The sequence below is a fragment of the Bombyx mori genome, chromosome 22 (assembly GCF_030269925.1).
Source record: "Bombyx mori chromosome 22, ASM3026992v2".
NCBI lineage: Eukaryota > Metazoa > Arthropoda > Insecta > Lepidoptera > Bombycidae > Bombyx > Bombyx mori.
Genome location: NC_085128.1, coordinates 6316341 through 6339301, shown reverse-complemented (window position 1 = coordinate 6339301; position 22961 = coordinate 6316341). Strand labels below are relative to the sequence as shown.

At 45.4% G+C, this 22961-nt stretch overlaps 3 protein-coding genes across 3 annotated transcripts; 1 reads left to right on the top strand and 2 right to left on the bottom strand.

Moving 5' to 3' along the window:
- Window positions 1-8168: 8168 nt before the first annotated feature.
- CPR114 (cuticular protein RR-2 motif 114) lies at window positions 8169-9130 on the bottom strand. Its single transcript, NM_001173183.1, has 3 exons — window positions 9119-9130; window positions 8419-8541; window positions 8169-8339 (listed from the first exon to the last, which is right to left on the bottom strand). Exons 1-3 carry the CDS (start codon window positions 9128-9130, stop codon window positions 8169-8171), a joined length of 306 nt encoding a protein of 101 aa, NP_001166654.1.
- Window positions 9131-18607: 9477 nt separating this feature from the next.
- CPR115 (cuticular protein RR-2 motif 115) lies at window positions 18608-19073 on the bottom strand. The gene is made up of 3 exons (NM_001173182.1): window positions 19062-19073; window positions 18855-18977; window positions 18608-18778 (listed from the first exon to the last, which is right to left on the bottom strand). The coding sequence occupies exons 1-3, from the start codon at window positions 19071-19073 to the stop codon at window positions 18608-18610; spliced, it is 306 nt and encodes a 101-aa protein (NP_001166653.1).
- Window positions 19074-20451: 1378 nt separating this feature from the next.
- Window positions 20452-20975, top strand: CPR116 (cuticular protein RR-2 motif 116). Its single transcript, NM_001173181.1, has 3 exons — window positions 20452-20463; window positions 20572-20694; window positions 20781-20975. The coding sequence occupies exons 1-3, from the start codon at window positions 20452-20454 to the stop codon at window positions 20973-20975; spliced, it is 330 nt and encodes a 109-aa protein (NP_001166652.1).
- Window positions 20976-22961: the final 1986 nt, after the last annotated feature.

Below are 22961 nucleotides of genomic sequence, written 5' to 3'. Positions count from 1 at the left end.
TACATCTTATTTTTGTTTCATTTTGCTATAATTGTAGTGAAACCATATTTTGAATCGGCTGTTCGCAGGCTATTATATTTTGTCGATAGGATCCTCAACTAAGTTCTCACTTTTTTTTTTAACGTAAATGAAACTTTATTGTGGAAAATATATTTTCACCTTTCGGCTGTTAAAATACATTGACGGTGGAAGTATTCGTCTTTTGAGATTAAGTTATTTTATTAAAATATATACGAATTAAGTTATTCTTTGACATCTGTAGATGAGTGGAACTGCGGCCAGTCCATATCTCATCGAAAGGAACAAATTTTAATAATAATCGGATGGCGCAATATTTTGGGAATATAGTGGCTGGGTAGCGCTTCCCATTTCAGCATTTCCAAGTAGGTTTTTACGGGTTTGGCAACTTGAGGTTGAGCATTATCCGATATTGCTTAACAATGAAGGTTTCCTTCTGTTCTAACAGCTCATAGCAACTAACGCCGACACATTTCCACCTTTTCGGTCCCACAGTATAATCTTCAAAGGAGAACATTCCTCTCAGCTGACGACGCGGAAGCATGACCGGGCAATCTTCAAGTTTTTTTCTCTTTGAGTTGCCATATTAAAACATTTTTTATTACTCGTCATGTTGCGATGAAGAAAACACTTTATTTTATACAACAACACTTTTTGAAAAAACAACACTTAACACCTCTTCTTGTACATCGAGTAATATCCCTTGCTTACGTCACCGTTGCGGGACTCGTTTTGACTCTTGTGGTCACCGGTGTGAGGGTCGCTCACTTTATACTCGAACTCGTATTTAGGGTGAGTCTATAATATGATAGATCATGTTAAATACAATAAAGAATTTAAAACAGTGTGTAGATGCGTGTGATAACCCCCTCGACCGGGTATCCGTAAACGGATTCCCCAGCGTAAAAAAAAAGTCGTCGTGGCCTAACGGATAAGCAAGCAAGAAGGGTCGTCGTACCCCCTTTCGGGGGTACGGAACGGGCCTCGGGGCAATCCCCACTGCCCGGGACGAAGCTCCCTGCCACACAGGGCAGGGGTGATGTGGATGCAAGATGTTATACTAGGGGGGGGCTGTTCGTTATGCGCGTCTCGGCGCACTACATCGACAAAATAAATAAATACTTAAATATAATACGATGGACTTGAATGGCTCCAGGGATGACGCCCGGCAGCAGGATCCTCCGGCGTCGTGTTGTCCTCTGCTTCCTAAAGCTAAAAATTTTTTTTTTTTTTTTTTTTTTTTTTTTTTTTTTTTTTTTTTTTTTTTTTTTTTTTTTTTCCTTACTGACTAACTACAAGCTAACTAAAACTAAACTACACTACTATTTACAACAGCACAGGACAACAGTCAGCGGATACGAGGGGCCCGCCACCGGCCCCATGCCGCGGCCCCGCCTCTACAAGTCAGAGGGGGAGCCGCGGCACTAGTAAGGCGCTCACCCGCTCCGGGCTCCCCAGAAGGGGAAGTCCGTCACGGGGAGGGGCCGACTTAAAACACTCCCCAAACGGGGGAGTGGTCCACCCTCGGGGGTGGAAAATGGGTCCCCATAGGGGGGCACCCCAACAATGTGGGGGGAAGTGACGAGTGTGGACAGCTCAGTCCCATGGGGGCACTCATTATGAGCACTCCCATATCACTCCGATTAAGCCGACTATCTTACCATAGCCGGGGGTTCCAGTAGCTCCCTTGGTAGCGCCAGACCATCAGGTGGTCTAGCGTGCAAGGGAGCTAAATTGTGGAGATGCTCGTGGGGTCCACCGTCAGCCCGCTCGTAAAGATTACGAGCTAGCCTCCGGATGAACTCCTCGAGCGACTCCACATCCAGATCCCGGGCGATTACGGCATTACTGACGTAACGCCCTGCTCCGACTATCGTGCGAAGAGCTAGATTCTGCTGGGCCTGTAACTTCACCCGCATAATCTGCGGGATGAGGTGATACCAGGCCGCAGCTGCGTACGTGATACGGGAACGGACATACGTCTTATAAATGCCGAGCTTAGTCCTGACCGGCAACCTGGAGGCCAACACCGGCCGGAGGAGGAATCTCGCGTAGCGAGCGGCCGCCAACGCCTTATTGGCGTGGGCGGTCATCCTCAAACTCCGGTCGATATCGACCCCCAAGTACCGGACGCTGGATCTAAACTCGACATTAGCGCCACGGAGACTGAGCTGTCCCGGGACGACTGTTGTGCGGACTGGACCGAAGAGAATAGCCGCAGTCTTCCCCACGTTGACCGCGACCCTCCATCGGTCCAGCCACTGGGGCAGTAAGTCCAATAACCTCTGCATCCTCGAAATGGCCGCAGAGGGGAAGTTGGATGACGCGAAGTAGGCGCTGTCGTCGGCAAACAGCGCCAACTTCACGTCGGCTTCCCACGCTTGGAGGTTGCCCTCGAGCGTGGGAATATCGTTGGTATAGAGAGCGTAGAGGAATGGTGCCAGGACGCTCCCCTGCGGAACTCCGGCCGTAACTGGGCGCACCGACGACTTGGCGCCCTCGACCGCGACAAGGAAGGATCTTCCCTCCAGGTACGACCCCAGCAGTCGCACGTAGGCGTGCTGGAGGTCCGTGTTCTGCAACAGCTTGTGGATCAGTCCCGCATGCCAGACACGGTCGAAGGCCTTCTCGATATCGAGAAAGACTGCGGCCGTGTACTGGCGCGCGTTGGACCGATCCGCCAAGTGATGCATGACGCGGACCAATTGCAGCGTTGTCGAGTGACCGCTACGAAACCCGAATTGCTCGGGTCTGAGAAGGATGTGCGGCGACATCCTTCTCAGCAGCAGCCGCTCGAACAACTTGCCCACGTGCGACAGCAGCGTGATCGGACGGTAACTGGAGGGATTTCTCCTGTCCTTGCCGGGTTTGGGCAAGGCGATAACCTTGCCCAATTTCCAAATTCCCGGGAAGTGTCCTGTGGACAGAATGGAGTTGAACAGCCGTGTCATATATGACACGACCGTTTCAGGGAAGTGGAAAAAAGCGAGGGAGGGAATACCGTCCTCGCCCGGCGCCTTGCGCCTCTTCATCCGCTTGATGATGAGGCGCAATTCGCTGGGAGTGATGAGATCACCATCTCCCAACGGTGGCACCGGGGAGGAGAGTAGGCTTGCTACGCTCTCTTCCACCGATTGGTGGAATGCGGCCTCTGAGGGTGCAGAGTCATTTGGAGCGAACTGCCGCTCCAGCATTTCGGCCAGGATATCGGCGCGGGCCTGAGCCGAGAAGCATCGGTTGCCCCTCTCGTCCACGAGTGGACAAGTCGGGGCAGGCCGATTTGAGAGCTGGCGACAAAGCCGGTGGAGGGATACTGAGGAGGGGTCCTCGCGGGCCTCCTCGATCCTCTCCTGCCAGGCATAGCCCCGAAAGGTGCTAATCTTTGTCGCCAGCTCCGCTTCCAGCTCGTTAAGCTCGCGCTTTATCCTGGGACAACGAGTTGTCGCCCAGAGCCTCCTCAAGCCCCTCTTCCGGCGAATAATCGCCTTCAGATGGGCCGGGAGTATACCTCCGGGCCCGCCGCTGGGCACAAGAGTCGTCGCCTGGTCGATCGCTCCCCTGATGGAGTCAACAAGGCGGGTTGCCGCATCGTCGACCCCATCAGGGGTGTTGGGGTCCTGAATCACGGGAAGGTCGACTAGTCGTCTCTTAAAGAGCTCCCAGTCGACCTTCGGTCGTAGGGGCGAGGTCGCGACCCGGGTGAGCCCCATTCCCAGTGTCACCAGGATAGGGAGATGCGGGGTACCCAGGTCGTACAGTGCCTCGATCGTTACGGGGCACCGTATCCCCTTGTGCACACACACATCCAGCACATCGGGCTGGTAGCGCGCGGCGGTCGGGATGTGTGTGGGTTCGTCGGGGCCGACCACAGAGTAGTCGCCCCTATCGGCATCTTCTAACAGCCGCCTGCCCACTGCTGAGTTAAGTCGGGAGCCCCACGCGACGTGCTTCGCGTTGAGGTCCCCGACCAGCAGAGCTGGGCGGCTGTCGTGATTCAGGGCCCGTCTTATGTCCTCGGGGTGAAATTCAGGCCCCGGGGGTCTATACGCGGCATAAATCCGCATATCTCCCCCCGAGGTGTGTACCCTCACACCGACTGACCTTGTCGATGTGAAGGACAGCAAATCCAACTGATCATGTACCACGTCCCGCCTGACGAGGGCCGCAGTGCCCCTGAACGGCCGCCCGGCAGGGGTAAGCTCGTCACGTCGGTACATGAAGTAGTTTGGAATCCTGAACGCATCCCGAGGACGTAGCTTGGTCTCGCCCAGGAGCACAACCTCTGGGTTGTACTCCTGGGCGAGAACAAGCAGGTCGTTCTTTCGGGACTTTATCCCGTCGGGGTTCCAATAAATGACGCGCAGCTCCTGGCTAGCCATTGAACTGCGCAATCATTCGGTAGAACCCCGACAGGAGCGCCCCGAAGGGACTGGCTCCCGAGGCGATCTCACGGATTACTCCGGAGATCACCTCGGACAATTTTTCCCACAGAGCGAGCAGCCATGCAGCAAAGCCGGCAGGCTGGGAGGCCTGTCGACCGCTGCGGCGCTCGCGCTGAGGGCGGGGGGGAAGGGGGGGCTGGCTATTTAATTTGTTATTAGTATTGCCTTCGCCCGGAAGGGCTGAAGGCAATGGTTGACTTGATGTCGGTTGGGCAGTAAGGGAGGCCTCGGAGACCTCCATGGTTTCAGTGTTGGTTGGTTGGGGTTCTGGCACTATAGGCTCAGATATACCCCTTAATCTTTCTCTTTCCTCCCTTTTTTTTAGCTTCCTTTTTGTCTTCTTCCTTTTATTCTTCTCCCTTTTGGTGGACGTAGGGCCGCTAGTCGGGCGTGGTTGAGGTAATGAAATACCAGCAGTGGTACGACCACGGGGAGCAGGAGTAGGTTTGGATTTATTTGACTGCCGTGGCGGGTTGGCCTGAGCCATCAGCGTAGACGCCGATGGCAGTGCCTCCACCACCACAGCAGACGGAGCGGAGTGGGAAGGGGGAGGGGGCTGGGAAGTTTTCCCTTTCCCCTTCCCCTTCCCTAACGGATAAGACGCCCGTGCATTCGTGTTGAGCGATTCACCGGTGTTCGAATCTCACGCGGGTACCAATTTTTCTAATGAAATACGTACTCAACAAATGTTTACGATTGACTTCCACGGTGAAGGAATAGCATCGTGTAATAGAAATCAAAGCGGTAGGACCGCTTGTGAGTCTGCACGAGTAGGTAGCACCGCCCTGCCTATTTCTGCCGTGAAGCAGTAATGCGTTTCGGTTTGAAGGGTGGGGCAGCCGTTGTCACTATACTTGAGACCTTAGAACTTATATCTCAAGGTGGGTGGCGCATTTACGTTGTGGATGTCTATGGGCTCCAGTAATCACTTAACACCAGATGGGCTGTGAGCTCGTCGACCCATCTAAGCAATAAAAAAAAGTGTGATAAATGTGCACACACATAGTAGTTATGATGGTGTCCATTATACAGGGGCTCATGGTGATGATCGTACTTGTGGAGGAACGCTTGCTCAGCGGATACGACACTCAATGACACTATTACAATAAGAATCTGGAAAAACAACTGATGTTGAGTAGCCGGCGAATCCATCCGAAAGGGTAATTGCCCGTCTGGAGATATGAGATGGATGTTTCGGTAGCATTGTAAGTAATACTAGTTGTGCTATCCTACTTTTTAAGCTGGAATTAATAAATGCTTTGCGGCATAAATAAGTGAGATGAGTATAATCACAGCCCATGCGATTTCTATTTCTAGTAATACTTCCAATTAATTGATTATCTTGTTTAAAGTAAGGGTCTTAATAAGTTAAATTTGAAGACCAAAAAAATTCGTTATTTTAAAATTAATAATCATCACTCATGGGTCAATGGGATGTCCTACTAAAATCGAATTGTTCAATTTCTTAGTCTTAACAATAACTTAGTGAGCATGGTGGAAGTGTGTCATAACTCATAATGAAAACTGATACTTGTGGTGTAATTCTCGACTTTTTTCATATTATGTCAGTGAAACTGTATCAAGGTTCCTTCGATTATGATTTCATAGGTAGTTAAAGTAATCAATGGTAAAATAACAATTGCGACAGTTTGGTAGCATGTACCTACTTACTGTTGCTGGCTTTTTTCGAAGGTGCTTAATAGTTTTAGTTTCTTTCACTCGTTGGTTGTAATAATCATCTACAGCTAAAGAGATTAATAATTCAAAACTGCTGAAGATTGCGGATGTAGTCTATACTAATATTATAAAGAGGAAAGATTTGTTTGTTTGTTTGTTTCGAATAGGCTCTGAAACTACTGGACCGATTTGAAAAATTCTTTTTCCATTAGAAGCCGACATTGTCCCTGATGAACATAGGCTACTTTTTTAATTTTTTTTTTGTTTCATGTGTGTTTTAATGTTTCCGAAGCGAAGCGAGGGCGGGTCGCTACTTTATGTATAAAGTGTAAAACTTCGGAGAAGCAACGAACATAATTTTTTAGGGCCTTTTTGACAGGGTCTTTGTACAGCATTCTTTTCGTACCTGGATTCTGTCTAATAATTGTTTTCATTCATCTCTAAAGACTTAGACTGTTGTTACCCATTGCGTTTCATAGCTTATTATAACAAAGATTTTGGGTTACAGAGAAGTCGCCGAACTAGGTACGCAGCGGCTTGGCTAGGTATGCTACGGCTCTGCCCCTGGCATTGCTGAAGTCCATGGGCGACGGTAACCACTCACCATCAGGTGGGCCGTATGCTCGTCTGCCTACTAGAGAAAAAAAAACTTACATCAATGCGTTAAGAGCGATAGGGGAATGCTGGAGTTGAGCCAATTAAGCGTCGCTCAATAACCCACTTCTGAGCCTTAGATGAAGCAGAACTCAACTAAGACAAGGTTTTGTCCCCATAGGTTGGCAAAGCAATGGTCGTCATGGCCATCGAGTCTCTCAGACGCACCTAACATTTTTTGGTGAATAATTTAACATGTCCACTACTATTTCAGAAACAATGAAACAGATTGAATTCACGTTGAGATGGAACAACAAATAATGTTTTCTCTCTAGAGCTGAAACTATCGTTTATCTTTCATCATTATGACCTATCGTTTATCATTGTGAGACTTGAGAGAATTCCACCACAATGTAGGTAGATGAATTCAAGTTTGGACTAAGATACCAAGAGCTGCACTATAAAGTTGTATTAAAATACCACCCACTGTGTTGTTTTTTAAATGCATGCTCTAATTAAATTTTTCCATGTTACAGTCAATGTGATATTCAATACTCCCGGAATCCACAGACATCATAGCATCTCGAGCCAGCATACACGGCTCTGGTTGGTGATATTTCCATTTAATAGATTATTGTAATTTCAGTTATCGGAACTCATAGGCATCACAATGTGAATACCGCCACCCACCTTGAGACATGTGGACAAAGCCTGAACTTTAACCTGTAATGACAATCTCATCCTTTAAAGTGGTTGCTAGCCGACTTAACCTAATAGGTGTATGTATGGCTCTGATAAAGAATTAAAAAAAAAACTGGTTGCTACCTACCAACCTATCTACAGGTGGTGGATTATCCTAAATAACGCGTCATTTCTCGTACTTTGATAATACTATATCAGTCGTCGATAATCGTTCGTCTTCGGTTTGTGCAATGAATAAACAAAAAACAGGCAGCACGACCGGATTTATTGATTAGGCTCTGTTACTCTGCATTATTTACTTTTATATAGGTAAATTCTTTTTCATAATAAATTTCCACGTGATTTTTGAGTTCTATATTAATCGAACATTGTAAAAAAATTCAAATTGTGTTAAGTTCTTTACTACCAATTAATGATAGCACAATGAAGAGCTATTTATTCCATTACATTCTAAAAAGTGCTATTTCAATCATTCTAGGTGACAAAAAAAAAAGACAAAAGTCTCGTTTAGTTCATTATCGTATTTAATTTATTTTAATTTATAATACAAATACGCAACAGTTAATTTTGTGGAAAACAGAAAACCGTGAGCAGCTTAGTAATGATGATGATGGGGAACAATATGGTGAGTGCTGTATTTGACGTCAGCATGGAACCTGTAAGATATAATCGCTGCTGTATAACCGTTATCAGAATCATATTAGAGAGTAGTTTCATGAACTTTCGTAATGTTTCTCACCCAGAGTGATGATCGCCGTGATAGTCGACGTGTCTGATGGAACCGTCAGGTTGGTGCAGCGAGTAATACCCCTTGACGACGTCACCGTCGCGGGACTCGTGCTGACTCTTGTGGTCGCCGGTGTGAGGGTCGCTCACTTTGTACTCGAAGTCGAATTTAGGGTGAGTCTGAATCGAAAATTTTTTATTTATTCAAAATGTCTTAATATCAGTTTATGTGATCGAGTTCAATTAGTACTTCACTCACGTAGTAATCATGATGGTGTCCGTGGTGTACGGGTTCATGGTGACCGTCATATTTGTGGATGTGTTGGGAGGAGAAGGCGTGCTCAGCGGATACAGCACCGACCAAAGCGACGAACAAGACAATCTGGAAAATTTCGATTCTGGCTTTTAATAATTGTTAGACGATACAGTTGCAACTAAGATCTCATATCTCAAGGTGAGTGGTGACATCGACGTTGCGATCTCCACGGGCTCCGGTAATCGCCTAACCCCAAATGAACAAGTAATAAATTTAATGTTTTATTTTTATTGCAAAGATGGGTGGACGAGCTCACGGCCCACCTATAGTTAAGTAGTTACCGGAGCCCATAAATATCTACAACGTAAATGCCGCCACCCATCTTGAGATATGAGTTCTAAGGTTTCTATATAGGCTCAAAGGCTGACCCACCCTTCAAACCGAAACGCATTACTGCTTCACGGCAGAAATAGGCATGGTGGTGGTACCTACCCGTGCGGACTCACAAGAGGTCACCAGTATCAAAAAATATTTTTTAAGAGATAGGGATGAGCTGTACTCCGTTTTCTTTGGAAGCAATTTACCAGAACAGTCATAGAGCATAATATGTCAGAACTAATAAACAAATTGTAGGCTAGCCGTGGATGGAGCCGTTCTAAATATTTTTCAAGTGATATTATATTAATTATAGTTCGATACACACCTTAGAAACCATTTTTACTTCGATCACTGTGTGAACTGATACACATTTCAGAATTCTTGTGTCTTTTATATTGTTATCAAGTGTCAAGCAATACCAAGGCTCTTTCATTCCATTCATTCCAATTACATAGGCAGTTAAATTATTCAACGACATGTAACAAATGCTTGCAACACTTTCTTCAATTTATAATATCGAATTAATTGTATATAAAATATCTGTAAAGCAAAATTAAGAAACTTAAATTATGTATCAATTTATTACGTTCGAAGAATAGTACAATGACGAAAATAAATTTCTATGAACGCAGTCAAACTTTGATTAGCCTGGTTAACCTTCTTAAACTTTATTTTCCGAAGAGTACGAAGGCAAACTCTTCATTGAGCTATAAGATCTAATACTGAACAAATTTTGTAGATGAGATACAAGCCGTGCCATCAAGATGTATCGTTCATTCTTCTAATGCAATTATTGGAGAGAAATGACTGACACGCGAACATGCAAGCTGAATGATCTCACGTGTGCTTTTGATTGACAGCGTGCTATTTGACGTGTTGGTACTTAAACAACAAAGTGAAGATTCTAATATAAAGTCTATTAAAGAGTGGGGGGTTCCGTTAGCAATCTAGTTGTAACTTATTATTATGATTAACATATTATGTTAGTACTACTTACAGTTAAATAAATATACACGGTATGCCCAGATCATATTTCATTAGTCTATATGCCTGCTACTGGCCTTGGTCATGCGGGACCACAATACGTCCTACCACCAGCGCTTAGGATATAAGCTAGAGGACGCTTAATGCAATACAGTAATCGTCTTTCTAGTTCTGATTTCCAAAACCAATTATTATGTGATGTGAGATTCAGTTCGAAGTATTTTCTGTGTTTCCATTGCTGTAGCAAAATTAATTTGAATATTTAGATTGCAATAAATTAGATCAAATGAGGCCTATAAAACCAAAGGCAGCTAAATCCAAGTCTGTCAAATATTCAGGTAAACTACAAAAATCGGCCCTAAGCACGTCATTACGGATCCTTCCGATCCATCGAAGTACTGCTTTTTTTTTTTTTTTTTTTTTTTTTTTTTTTTTTTTTTTTTTTTTTTTTTTTTTTTTTTTTTTTTTTTTTTTATGATTGAAAGTTTACTGGAGGCCCGAAGGCCTTTCCAGTTTCACCAGGACAGGTGGGCGAGCAAAGGCTCAGCCAAGAGGGGTGGGATTTGCTAACAACTGCCCGAGCGCCTCCGAAGGAGACCTAACAACTCAAGAGCAATTGTTTCGCGAATGAATCTACTACCGGATCGGAATCGCGACCCGCTGAGAAGATCCGGCGAGAAACTCAGCGGGCTGATGCATGGGTTAGGTTGCACGTCGACCTCTTTGTCGAGTTCGAAGAGTACGGTTACCGGGGTCCCTAAGCCTGCCCCTAGTATTAGAGCTGAAGGCATCTAATGCAAAGGTTATTGGATCTGATGGATCCGTAAGGACGTGTCTAGGGCGTCGACGGTGACTGGCTCCTGCATGATCAGGATTCGGGGAGTAGTCAGCGGCGGCAACGATAAGGCGATTATCATGACGCATAGCCTTATCGAAGTATCGTTGCGACGCTGACTTCATGTATTTCCGAATTGATTCGAGGCCCAGGTCGTCGTGTAGGTCAACGTTCCTCACGAACCACGGAGCCCCGACAGCTAACCTGCAAAAGCGGGATTGTAGGGATTGGAGGGTGTCTATGTGTGTGCGGGCCGCGTGAGCGAACACCACACTCGCGTAAGTCATGACGGGCCTTATGCAAGTTTTGTAAAGTGTCACCTTGTTCCGAAGGGACATTTTACTCCGCTTACAGATCATGGGGTAGAGTCTACCGAGAATAAACGCGGCACGGTCACGGACTGATTTTATATGCGGGCGGAATGTCATCGATGCATCCAGGGTAACGCCCAGGTACTTGACCTTCCTGGCCCAGGGTATGGGTTGTCTAAAGAGAGTAATCGGGGGTGTGAGATTCCTCCTCCTAATCCGGGAGGAAATCCGTGTGGAGCTTCCCCTCTGAAATAGCACCGCAGTACTTTTCGCTGGGTTGATGTCTATGCGCCATTTTCGGAACCACTGTCCTAGGGCTAGGGCTGCGCTCTGAAGCTTCTTCGCGATTAGGGACTTATTTCTACTAGAATAGTAAACAGTCGTGTCGTCGGCGAATAAAGCTAAATGGGTCGGCGGCGACCGGGGAATATCGTTGACGAATAAGCTAAATAGGAGGGGTGAGAGGACAGAGCCTTGCGGGACTCCAGCTGTGAGAGGTCGTGGGGAGGAGCGGGTTCCCTCGACTCGATATCGAAAAGAGCGGTTCGACAAGAAGTCCCGTATGATGAGCACGAGACTATCCGGCACGCCCATGTTGAATAGTTTGAAAATCAAACCATTGTGCCAGACTTTGTCGAACGCTTTTGCGACGTCGAAGAAGAGAGCTCCCGTGTATAACGGTTTTGGTCGATTAAGCCCCACAAGAATGTGCTCCGTGAGGCGGTGCACCTGTTGAACGCATGAGTGATTTGTACGGAATCCGAATTGTTCATCGATAAGAATGCCCTTGGATGAGACGAAGTCTCTGAGGCGTTTGTAGAGCAGACGCTCATACAGTTTGCCTAGAGACATGAGGAGGCTAATCGGGCGGTAGCTCGTCGGATGATTTTTTGGTTTACCGGGTTTATGTATGCCGATAACGTCCGCTTCTTTCCACACCGCGGGAAAGATACAGTTTGCCATAGCGGCATTGAAAATAGATGCCAACATCACGATGAGTTGGACGGGTAGAAGTTTAATAACGCGGTTGGATATACCGTCGGAACCGGGAGCCTTGCGAGGACGTAGGTCTTTGATCAAGTCTTTAACTTCCATCGGGGTGACGGGTGGTAACGCATCAGAGGGTGGCAAGGAGGCTCTGCGTTCTACCTCACTGTCTACTAATTCTACATGAACAGGGTCCACGGATTGAGTGCTGGGCGTGCACTGGGTTTGCAATGTATCGGCCAGCAGCTCTGCTTTTTCGTCATCATCGAACGCCGCGAGTCGGCCTGAGGGGCCTACGAGGGGAGGCATAGTTACTACCGTATCCGATTTGAGAGTACGAGCTAGGCGGTAGTAAGACCTTTGGGAGGGCGCGAGTCCTTCTAAGAAATCAGACCATCTGGCATCTCGGACTTCGGCGATGCGAGACTTTACGTCGCGTTGTAGGGCACGCATTCGAATACGATTTTCCGCGGTAGGATACCTGTCGTAGGCGCGTATTGAGGCGTTCTTAGCTCTTAGGAGCTCCCTAATATCGTCGGACAATTTGAAGCGGTGAAGGAAGTCCTCCGCTACAACTTGTTTCGATGACCTATCTAATGTCGAGGTGATGTGTGACGTTAAGATGTCTATGGCTTCAGCGGTATCCTGAGGAGACGGGGTAGAGTCCGGGCTAAACGGGAGCGATGGTAGATCAGATTCAGCCAGGCTGACGCCCAGCGTGTGCCAATCCACCACAGTCCTCGTGACGGGAATGGAATCGGGAGCGCGACCGAGCTTCATAACGACGGGACGGTGGTCTGAATCTAACTCTGAAACTACTTCGATCGAGTGTAAGCGCAGAGTTACGTTTTTTAATAACGCTATGTCGAGTATATCCGGGCGATGCGCGATATTTAGCGGGTAGTGAGTCGGTGTTAGCGGAGCGACGATATCGAAGGCGAGATCATCGACTAACGCGTCAAGCCGCCTGCCATTCGGGGTTGTGGTGTGTGAGTTCCACCTGATGTGTTTACAATTTAGGTCGCCCGCCAGAATGACAGAGCTCCCCATGCCGAGCAGCGCCTCGATATCACTGCTTAGAACGATCTTATCCGGTGGAAGATAAACGGACGCGATAACGATCGGCGCGTGTCCCGTCAGTGAGATTCGGCACACTGATGCTTCGATATTAGCGAGCGCGGGAGGATCGAGCGGGACGCAATGCAGGGCTCTTCTATAGTAAATGACGGTACCACCACCACGGGCAGAGAGCCTGTCGTTCCTGACCATGTTATAGTTCGCGATTTTAGGGTCACGGCGCGCGGGCTTAAGTAGGGTCTCCTGCACTAAAAAGATATCAATTTGGTGGTCACGCAAAAAGTCAGAAACCTGATCACGTTGATTTGCGAGACCGTAAGCGTTAAAAAATCCTATCGTTACGGATAGGGGCTTTATTCTACTTATATACGCCATTGATTACCGGCGGAGTGAGGGGAGGACGTACGTATTTAATGACGCGTATACGTCGGCGTATTCCTGCACAACGGCGATAAAGTGTTGTGCAGTGGAGGCAGCGCGAATGGCGTCGCCCAAAGCGTTAACGCGCTCAAAGTTGATCGACTGAAAGAAGTCGATCGCTAAAGCGAGATTGTCGGACGCGGTCGGAGGGCAAGTCCCGGGAGAGGGACGAGTCGCGGGGGCGGGACGAATCGCGGAGGAGGGAGTTGTAGCCGTGTTCGTGTACGGCAGCGGTTTTGCCCAGGCCGAGACACTGGGCACCGCCGCCGGAACGAACGCTGGCTTAGCCTGCGACGCAGAGGGTGCCGAGGCTTTGATGTCTGGGCCGGAAGCTCGGAGGCGGTTTTGGCGGGCGACGCGGCGATTTATTTTAGGGGCTCGGGGGCAACCACGGTAATTCGCGGGGTGACCCTGTGTTCGACACAGGACGCAGCTAGGCGGTTCCGTCGCGGTTTTTTGGTCGCGAGCGCAGAGGGCCGTGGCGTGATCGCCCAAACACTTAACACATCGGGGGCGCGCGTGACAGTTACGGGAAGAGTGCCCGTACAATTGACAGTTATGGCACTGGCTAGGAGTGCCTTTTTTATGGGGGGCTTCGACAGCGATACCAGAGAGCCTACAGACGGTCTGTGTGTTAAAGATTTTCTTACCCTCGGGGGTAGGCTGGAGAGCGACTAGAACCATATTATATGGCTCCCTACCGCGACCGGTGTGCATACGGTGCACAGAATTCACTGGTAGGCCTTGTTCTAACAGGTCGGCTTTTACGAGCTCTACATCTAACTCTTTAGGGATTCCGCGTATTACAACGCGGAGTTCGCGCTCCTCCTGGAGCGTATACGTATGGAAACTTATACGCTCCTTACGGAGGTAAGAAGAGAGGGCCCTATGGTCGTCGGGTGTTTGAACCTTAATTTGAATGCCGTTCGCGAGGTTACGGGCATTCGTGAAATTTATATTTTTGGCCTTAAGGGCCAGGCAAACTCGATCCCAAGCTGCCTTCTCCTGAAGGATAACCGGGGGAGGGGTCTGGGTTTTATTTTGTGCCACCGGACGCGGCGACGGAGTGGCACGGGCTGGGGGCGCAACGGGAGTCTGAGGGCGGGGGCGCGACGCGTTCACGGCTTTGCTAATTTTAGCGGCCGCGGGAGCTCGAGACTCCGCGGCACGCTTCTTACCCTTCTGTACCAGGGTGAATCCATCCGTCGATGAGGCGGGGGCGAGGTCGACCTCCATGTCCGAGTCAGAGTCGGAGCACGTGGAGGCGGGTGCAGGCGACCTACGAGCAAGTGTAGGTGTTTTAGAGGGCGCGACGGAGGCCGCGGATGATCGCTCAGCTGAAACGATGGTCACGGCGGACGACGCAGCAGTTTTTCTCGCCAGTATAGGCGACACGGTAGCGGCAGGCACGACAGAGGCTGCGGTGCTCAATGCAGAAGCTCTGCACGCAGGTACAGGCGACGCAGGAGCAGCGAGCGCGGCGGAGTCGCACTTTGTCGGCAGATGTACCACGAACACAGAAACAACAAAGGAAACAAAACAAATAAAAACTTCCAGAAAGAGCACTTAGTCGGCAGATGTACCACAAACACAAGCCGCGCGAACAATGGCCGGGCTAACAAAAGCCGGGCGAACAAAGACCGGGCGATCGAGTGGACGATGAGCACGTCCGCACGTGACGGGTGCCTCTATCGGAATGCGAAGTACTGCTCTTGCTAGGGCAACATTCCCGGTTTGAGAAGCTGAAATAACTTTGTTCGGATAGCTACGATATTCTTTATTTTAAAACAGATTTATAAAGAATGAGAATATACTAATAATCTGAATTTTAAATGATAAAACTTCGTTTATTAGTACATAGTACAGAGTAAAAATATTTTTTTTTAACTGAATTTGTTAGAGATTTAGCTGCATTTGTTATAACATGAAAACACTAAAGCGTGTCCAACTAACTAAACAAGATAGCGCCATTGTTAATCCATTTTACGACATTAAGGCGTTTAGCTGCCTTTGATTATAAAGGCCTCAAATGTGATAGGTAGTGAATTAATGTTCCAAAAACCTTTTCACGTAAATTCAGAAAAAAACAGAAGCGTCACACTTACAGATCGTTAATAGCACATTTTGGCTTATTGTTAAACTATCGGCACGCCTCAGCTTCGCTCTGGTATTTAAAAAAAATAAACGTGTGGCACTCGGCAACTGCCGTGGTAAAGCTATTGCATAGCAAAATTATAGTTTGTGTAATTACTGGTGGTAGGACCTCTTGTGAGTCCGCACGGGTAGGTACCACCGCCCTGCCTATTTCTGCCGTGAAGCAGTAATGCGTTTCAGTTTGAAGGGTGGGGCAGCCGTTGTGACTATACTGAGACCTTAGAACTTTATCTCAAGGTGTGTGGCGCATTTACGTTGTAGATGTCTATGGGCTCCAGTAACTACTTAACACCAGGTGGGCTGTGAGCTCATCCACAAATCTAAGCTAAATAAATAAATAAAAAATTTTTATCAACTTGTGCAATTATAATTAGAGAATGACAATTTAATATTAAAACAATAGTGAAACAAAACCACGCTATATTAAACATTAATAAAAGCAAAACCTTAACTGTCCCCTTCACACTCATAAGCTAAACCGCGCGAGAGAGAGATGTGCAGATTTTTCATGATGCGCATGCAGTGTGACGTCACGCCACGCGCTTATTCACAAACACTACACAAGGCAACGTGTGAATGTATTGAACGCGAGCTACATGGTAGGCGGAGTGAGGGGTGTAAGGTTTTTTTCGTTACGGAATTTCATGATTCGGTCGCCGCGCTCAAGGCTCGCGATAAAAGCTATGCAATAGCTTAAAAATAAAAACAAACGTGTGGCACGTGGGAACTGCCGCGGTAAAGCTATTGTATAGCATTTTTTATCAACTTATGCAGTTATAATTAGACAATGATAATTTTATATTAAAACAATAATAAAATAAGACCACGCTATATTGAACATTAATAAAAGCAAAACCGATTGATTGATTGATTGAAAATTGATTTATCCGTGTTTTCGTATATAAAAGAGATAAAATCTATGTTCAGCAATGGGCAAGTACAGACATTCGCCATCCAAAGACATGGGTGTGTTGACTCAAGCTAGCGGTCCCTCAGTAGTCGGAATTCGACCATAATTAATTTAAATTATAAGTTTGAACATTATAAATTATTATTATTACCTTGTCAAACTATAGACAAATAATATTAATCTATTATCAATTTTCCCACAAACTTTAATAATAAACAAAAGAGTGTATATTATGTGTGTGTCAAATACATGTGTGTAATGATTTTTTTATTGACTAATGTATTTTTATTGCATAATTAAAAAAATTATTGCATTCTGCACTCCCCCTTTATATTCTCTATAAGTGTGGGAAATTTCATTCTCCTTCGTCCACGCTATTTTCGTAAAAAGGGGTACAAAGTTTTTTCTTCACTCATAAATACTTAGTCTGGCCATAAATACTGTTACAAAAGAAAACAAAAAAAAAGTCTATGGCAAATAACATTTATTACTTTTATAGTGTGTTAGTTTAATACATAAATATAATACAATTTACAGTATACAAAGCTTATTCGAAGTGGTCTCCATTGGCTGCAATACAGTCCTTTAAACGTTGAGGCCAGTTATCAATAGAAGCACGCACTCTTTCCATGGGAAAAATTTTCACTGTCAATCGTACGGATTGTTTTAGGGACTCCAAATTATCATGGCGTTTAGAGCAAGCCGTACTCTCTAAAACTGACCATAAATCATAATCCAGCGGATTAAGATCGGGACTAGACGACGGCCAGTCTTCAGCTCTGAAGAAGTCCGAAACGTTCGTTTCCAACCAAGACTGCGTAGACCGAGCTTTATGACCTGGCGCCGAGTCTTGCTGGAAAGACCATTCTTGACTATTGAACATGGTGTTATTAAGGGGCTTCACTACCTTCTCAAGAATGGTATCTTGATACACTTGTGCCGATGTTTTGATACCTTTTTCACAAAAGTATGGCTCAGTCACTCCTTCATAGCTAATACCCCACCAAACCATCACTGAAGTCGGATAGTGCCCACATTGCACTCTGTCGACTAATTGGAAGGCTTCCTTAGACCTTTGAGCATAAATACGGTCATTTATTTGTTAAAATGTTGTTCAATTGTAAAAAATTTCTCATCCGTAAACAAAAATTTTCTATGACCTCCCTTTGCGTACCGCTTCAGTAGTGGTTTCGATTTTACCACCCTATTCTCTTTTAAATTATCAGTTAAGAAATGACCAGTACGTCTCTTATAGGCTGCAAGTCCTAAGTTATCTTTTAAAATATGCGACATGATTCTAGGTGCTATCTTCATCTCCGAGATAAAATATTTTGCTTTCGGACAGGATTTCTTCGAATTCTTTCCCTTACTGCTTTGACCACCTTTTTCGTACGAACACTACGTGAACGGCCAGATCTTTTTCTGTCACAAACAGAAGAGGTCTCATTGCGCCTATGAATAGCCCGGTACACAAACATTTTACTAATACCAAGCGTATGAAGAGTTTTAAAAATTGCATTTGGCTCCATACCTACTTTGTGTAATGCAATCACAGCGATTCGGTTCTCTTTATCACCCCACTTCATTTTAATATCGCAAAATATTGTACAATGTATTGGCGCCAAAATGAGAAAATCAATGAGCAATCATATAAAAATGACAGATTCCAAATACAAATGTAATATTTTGTTTATTTTTAATTGTAACAGTATTTATGGCCAGACTAAGTATACAGATTTGTAAACATCGTTATCGAGAAACTGATTCCAGAAGGGTTTAAGCTCGAACATCTCACTGCAGTCATCCATTCATTAACGCAATGATTTATCCACCGAATCAATGCTATTTCCAAGCTTTTGTACGTGCAAAGTTAATTTTAATATATTGAATTCGTATTTAAAACATTAAATGGATTTATTACATTTTTATTCGGTAAAGTTATTAACAGATTTGGTATAATCGCAATACATCGATTTCGAAGCTTTCAGCTTGTGTGATTCAGTAGTGGTGGTGATGGGGAACGATATGGTGAGTGCTGTGCTTTACATCAGCATGGAACCTGCGAAAGAAAGGAAAAAGTTATAAATATTTTATGAGAGTATCAAAAGGACTATGTTAATTGATCTATAAAAATACCTACCCAGAATGATGATCACCGTGGTAGTGCACGTGTCTTTCGGAGCCGTCAGGTTGGTGCAGCGAGTAATATCCCTTGACGACGTCACCGTCGCGGGACTCGTGCTGACTCTTGTGGTCGCCGGTGTGAGGGTCGCTCACTTTGTACTCGAACTCGTATTTAGGGTGGGTCTATAATATGATAATTCAAATTAAATACGATATAAAATTTAGATTATGCAGGTGCATGTGACAACGGTGTACTCACATAATAATCATGATGGTGTCCGTGGTGTACGGGCTCATGGTGTCCGTCGTACTTGTGGATGTGTTGGGAGGAGAACGCATGCTCGGCGGATACAACACCCACCAAAGCAACGAATAGTACTACCTGGAAGGTATTTTTTTTTAGATTAGCCGCAATCTTTTAAAAAATATTTTCTTTCTCCGGTTCAATTAAATTACAACCACATACCTTGGAAACCATTGTGAACTGTAGTCACTATGTGAACTGATACGTATTTCAGAAATCTGATTGCTTTTATATTGTTATCAAGTATCAAATAACAGCAAGGTCGTTCTTATTTCATAGGCGTTTAAATTATCCAACCACTAGCAACAAACGTTTGCAACATTTAAAATTATTGTATTGACTTTTTCAAAGGCCATTTTTGGAAAATGAACACATTAGTAGCTAGTGCGTGTACATTTTTTTGGCTTAATGGGGACACAGGCATACGGTACGTCTTAAAGTGAGTAGTCATCGATGCTTCTAGAAACGGAAAATACCAGAGGTGTAACTTAGTTACTGTCCACCGTTTAGGAACTAATTATTCAAACGTCGTTGTCGTGGCGATCAACCTCTTTTACAGGACATACGACTTACATTGATGAGACCTTGACAGTGTGATTTTTCGAGACAAATGAACGAAGACGACCGTTCAACTGAACATTACGACAGGAAAAAAGGAAAAAAAGGGAAAAGACAAGGTATAACAGCTTAATACCTAAATAGACGACAAACGAACAAACCGACCGTTCAGTCGTTGAAGAAGGAGTTATTGCGCTCAGGAAGCACCTTCTACGGAAACTCTAGAACCAGATGATAGATGAATTTTACTTTGGTTGCGAATGGGGCGTTGGTAAAATGGTAATGGTAATGGTAAAGTTATGGAATCATCTCAAAAATATACTAAAACATTTCAAAAATGTATGAGACAAACTTCGCGTTTTTGTATTAGATTATGCTTATCCCACAATAATACATCTACTATTACTATCCCAAAGTATGGAACGTGCCATGTATCTTTGCGTTACCTTCTGTCGATTCCACAGCAACTGTAGCCCACTACGCTAATGTATAAGACAGATTATAATTATGTACAATGTCTGTTACTTGAAAACCGCCTCATTGATGCCGCCGCTGGCTACCTCAACTCCGGTTCACGCGGTAGCCAGTCACAGCGGAGGTCCTAGACACATCTTTACGGATCCACCTGATCCATTATTGTTGAATTAGATGCTTGCAGCACTCATAAATTAGCCCACAGAATTTCTTACTGGGTCGCGGTTCCAATCCGAGTCTTTAGAAACCCCCAGCCCCTTCTGGCTGAGCTCGTCTACCCGTGCGGGTTAAACTAGAAAGACCCTCTTTCTTAAACAAAAGGGTTGAAATATTTAGCATTTCGTGTACTTGCTGTATAGCACACTCCAATTGTTAAATCGTTACAAAACACATTGCGATAACCAGAAACAATTTAAATTAGCGACTTGGACCTTCGCCGGCTTTGATAACTATATAAAAGTTAGAATTGTTTGACGAAATCTATCACTTGGTCGTTTTCAGTCAGTAGTAACACAATATCATGTTCTCAAAGGTGATTTTTAGTTCTCGATTAAATCCGAGCCTCATACTTTGAAATAGTCAAATATGATTAGTGACAATTAATATTTAGCGGATTATTAATATCTTTTATTCTATCCAGGTGGTGGTTTTGGTCGCGTTGGTGGGTGCGGTGTACGCCGAGCACGCGTTCTCCTCCCAACACATCCACAAGTACGACGGTCACCATGAACCCGTGCACCACGGACACCATCATGATTACTACGTGAGTGACGTACTAATTGAACTCGAACACATAAACTTATATTGGGAAATTTAGCATCTTAAATAAATTGAAAACTTTCAATTCAGACCCACCCTAAATTCGACTTCGAGTACAAAGTGAGCGACCCTCACACCGGCGACCACAAGAGTCAGCACGAGTCCCGCGACGGTGACGTCGTCAAGGGATATTACTCGCTGCACCAACCTGATGGTTCTATCAGACATGTCGACTATCATGGTGATCATCATTCTGGGTTAGTAACAAATATAGTACGGAGTTAATAATAATACAGCATCCTCTATCATATTTTAAATTACCATTTGTCTTTTCACAGGTTCCACGCTGATGTGAAATATAGTACTCATCATATTGTACCTCATCACCATCACTACTAAGATTGATTGTGATAATTTTGCTAATCGTTAAATTATAACACAGAGCTACTTACGAGTATTTCTGTTTCGTTGTTTATAAACGATATTTCATTTTGTGAATAATAAAAATGATGAAATAATAAAATAAAAAATCAACCCATCATATTTCTGTTTTGCTTAAATCACAATAAGCCTTTCATTTTGGCGAACTAGCAATTAATGCTAGTTATACGGGCAAGAAAAGAAATCAGTCGAATACTAATGGTATCATTCAGGTGAATTTTGGATAGTCATACATTTGTGTTTTACAAAAACTTCGTTATCGATTATATAATTTTTGAAATTAGCTCAATAATGTCAAATTATTTTACACTATGAACAGTTCAAGATCCTTTTGCTCATTTTCAACAACTACATAGATGTATGCATAGATTTTTTTCGTTTCGTTAAATTAGCTGTTTATGTATCATATCGACGCTTGAAAGGCAAACGTACAATGCGTGAGCTTTACAGTAGACTAATTTAAAGCTGAAATACCTGAAAAAAAAACATTTTAACGAATCTAGCTGTAGGATTGAAATTATTTTAATAAGCCTAGAAATATATATTTTTTGCGCATCGAATATGGTTATTGCCTATCATTTATATACAATCGGCTGGTCGTAGGACCGTCGAGGCGATTCGCCCGATTCTTGTGAATTGGGTGAATCGTGACAGAGGTCGCCTCACTTTCCGGCTCACGCAGGTACTCACTGGGCATGGTTGCTTCGGTGAGTTCCTGCACCGGATCGGAGCCGAGCCGACGGCAGAGTGCCACCATTCTGGTTGCGACTTGGACACGGCAGAGCATACGCTCGTCGCCTGTCCCGCATGGGAGGGGTCGCGCCGTGTCCTCGTCGCAAAAATAGGAAACGACTTGTCGTTGCCGAGTGTTGTGGCATCGATGCTCGGTGACGACGAGTCGTGGAAGGGGATGCTCGAGATGGTGTACTCGCAGAAGGAGGCAGCGGGGCGCGTGAGAGACGCACAGGCCCGCCGCCGTCGAGCGGAGGCCAGGGAGGCGGATCTCGCCCAAGCCCTGGCCCTCTAAGTGTTTCGGGTCTCCCTCAGATGTCGGCCTGGGGACCGGCGAAGGGGGCCTAAGAAGACGACGTGCAAGCTGCTCTGCACGCGTTTTATGCATGAGCATCCGGGTGATGGAAAGCCGGCTATCCTCAACCCTCATATTCAGGTAGTACGCTGTTACTTCGCTTTGAATTCGTGTGAATTCACGTTTGACCTTTTTATCATGGTAAGTTTCCTTTTTCGGAATAGATTACAACGAAAACACTGGAAGAAGTTTTAAATAATTTACTATCAAAATAAATTTAGATCAGTGTTCGATTGGCTTAAGATACCAAAAAAAATATGTTAAATTGAAATACTATAAATTAACTAATAAAAATCTGTAAAATATTCGAACTGCTGTAAATATTAAAATTAAAACAGTAAACCTGAATTGATGATGATGAAATTCTGGGGGTTGAATGCTTCCCGCTTCCGTAGGTTTAACCCGCGATTCCCTACAAGTGACCCCTGGGTAGTGCAAAACGGGAGCCGAAAACATAACCGGTGGTAGGACCTAGTCCGACTGGCTGGCGACCACCCTCCAACTAGAGTCCGCCGCCAAATAGCCTAGCTGTGTTCCGGCGTGTGGGTTGGAGAGCCAGTTTTATTCCTTCCCTTTCCTCTTCCTTGTTGGAGGTGAATCTTGATGATACCTGGAACATGCGGAGCAAACGTGTGTGCGAGCTTGCGGGACGTGATTGTTTGACGGGGGTATAGGGAGACCCAGTGAAACGGTGTTCGCCGCCGCCCGCCGGTCAGTAGGGGACCTGAACCCGGGTGTCACTA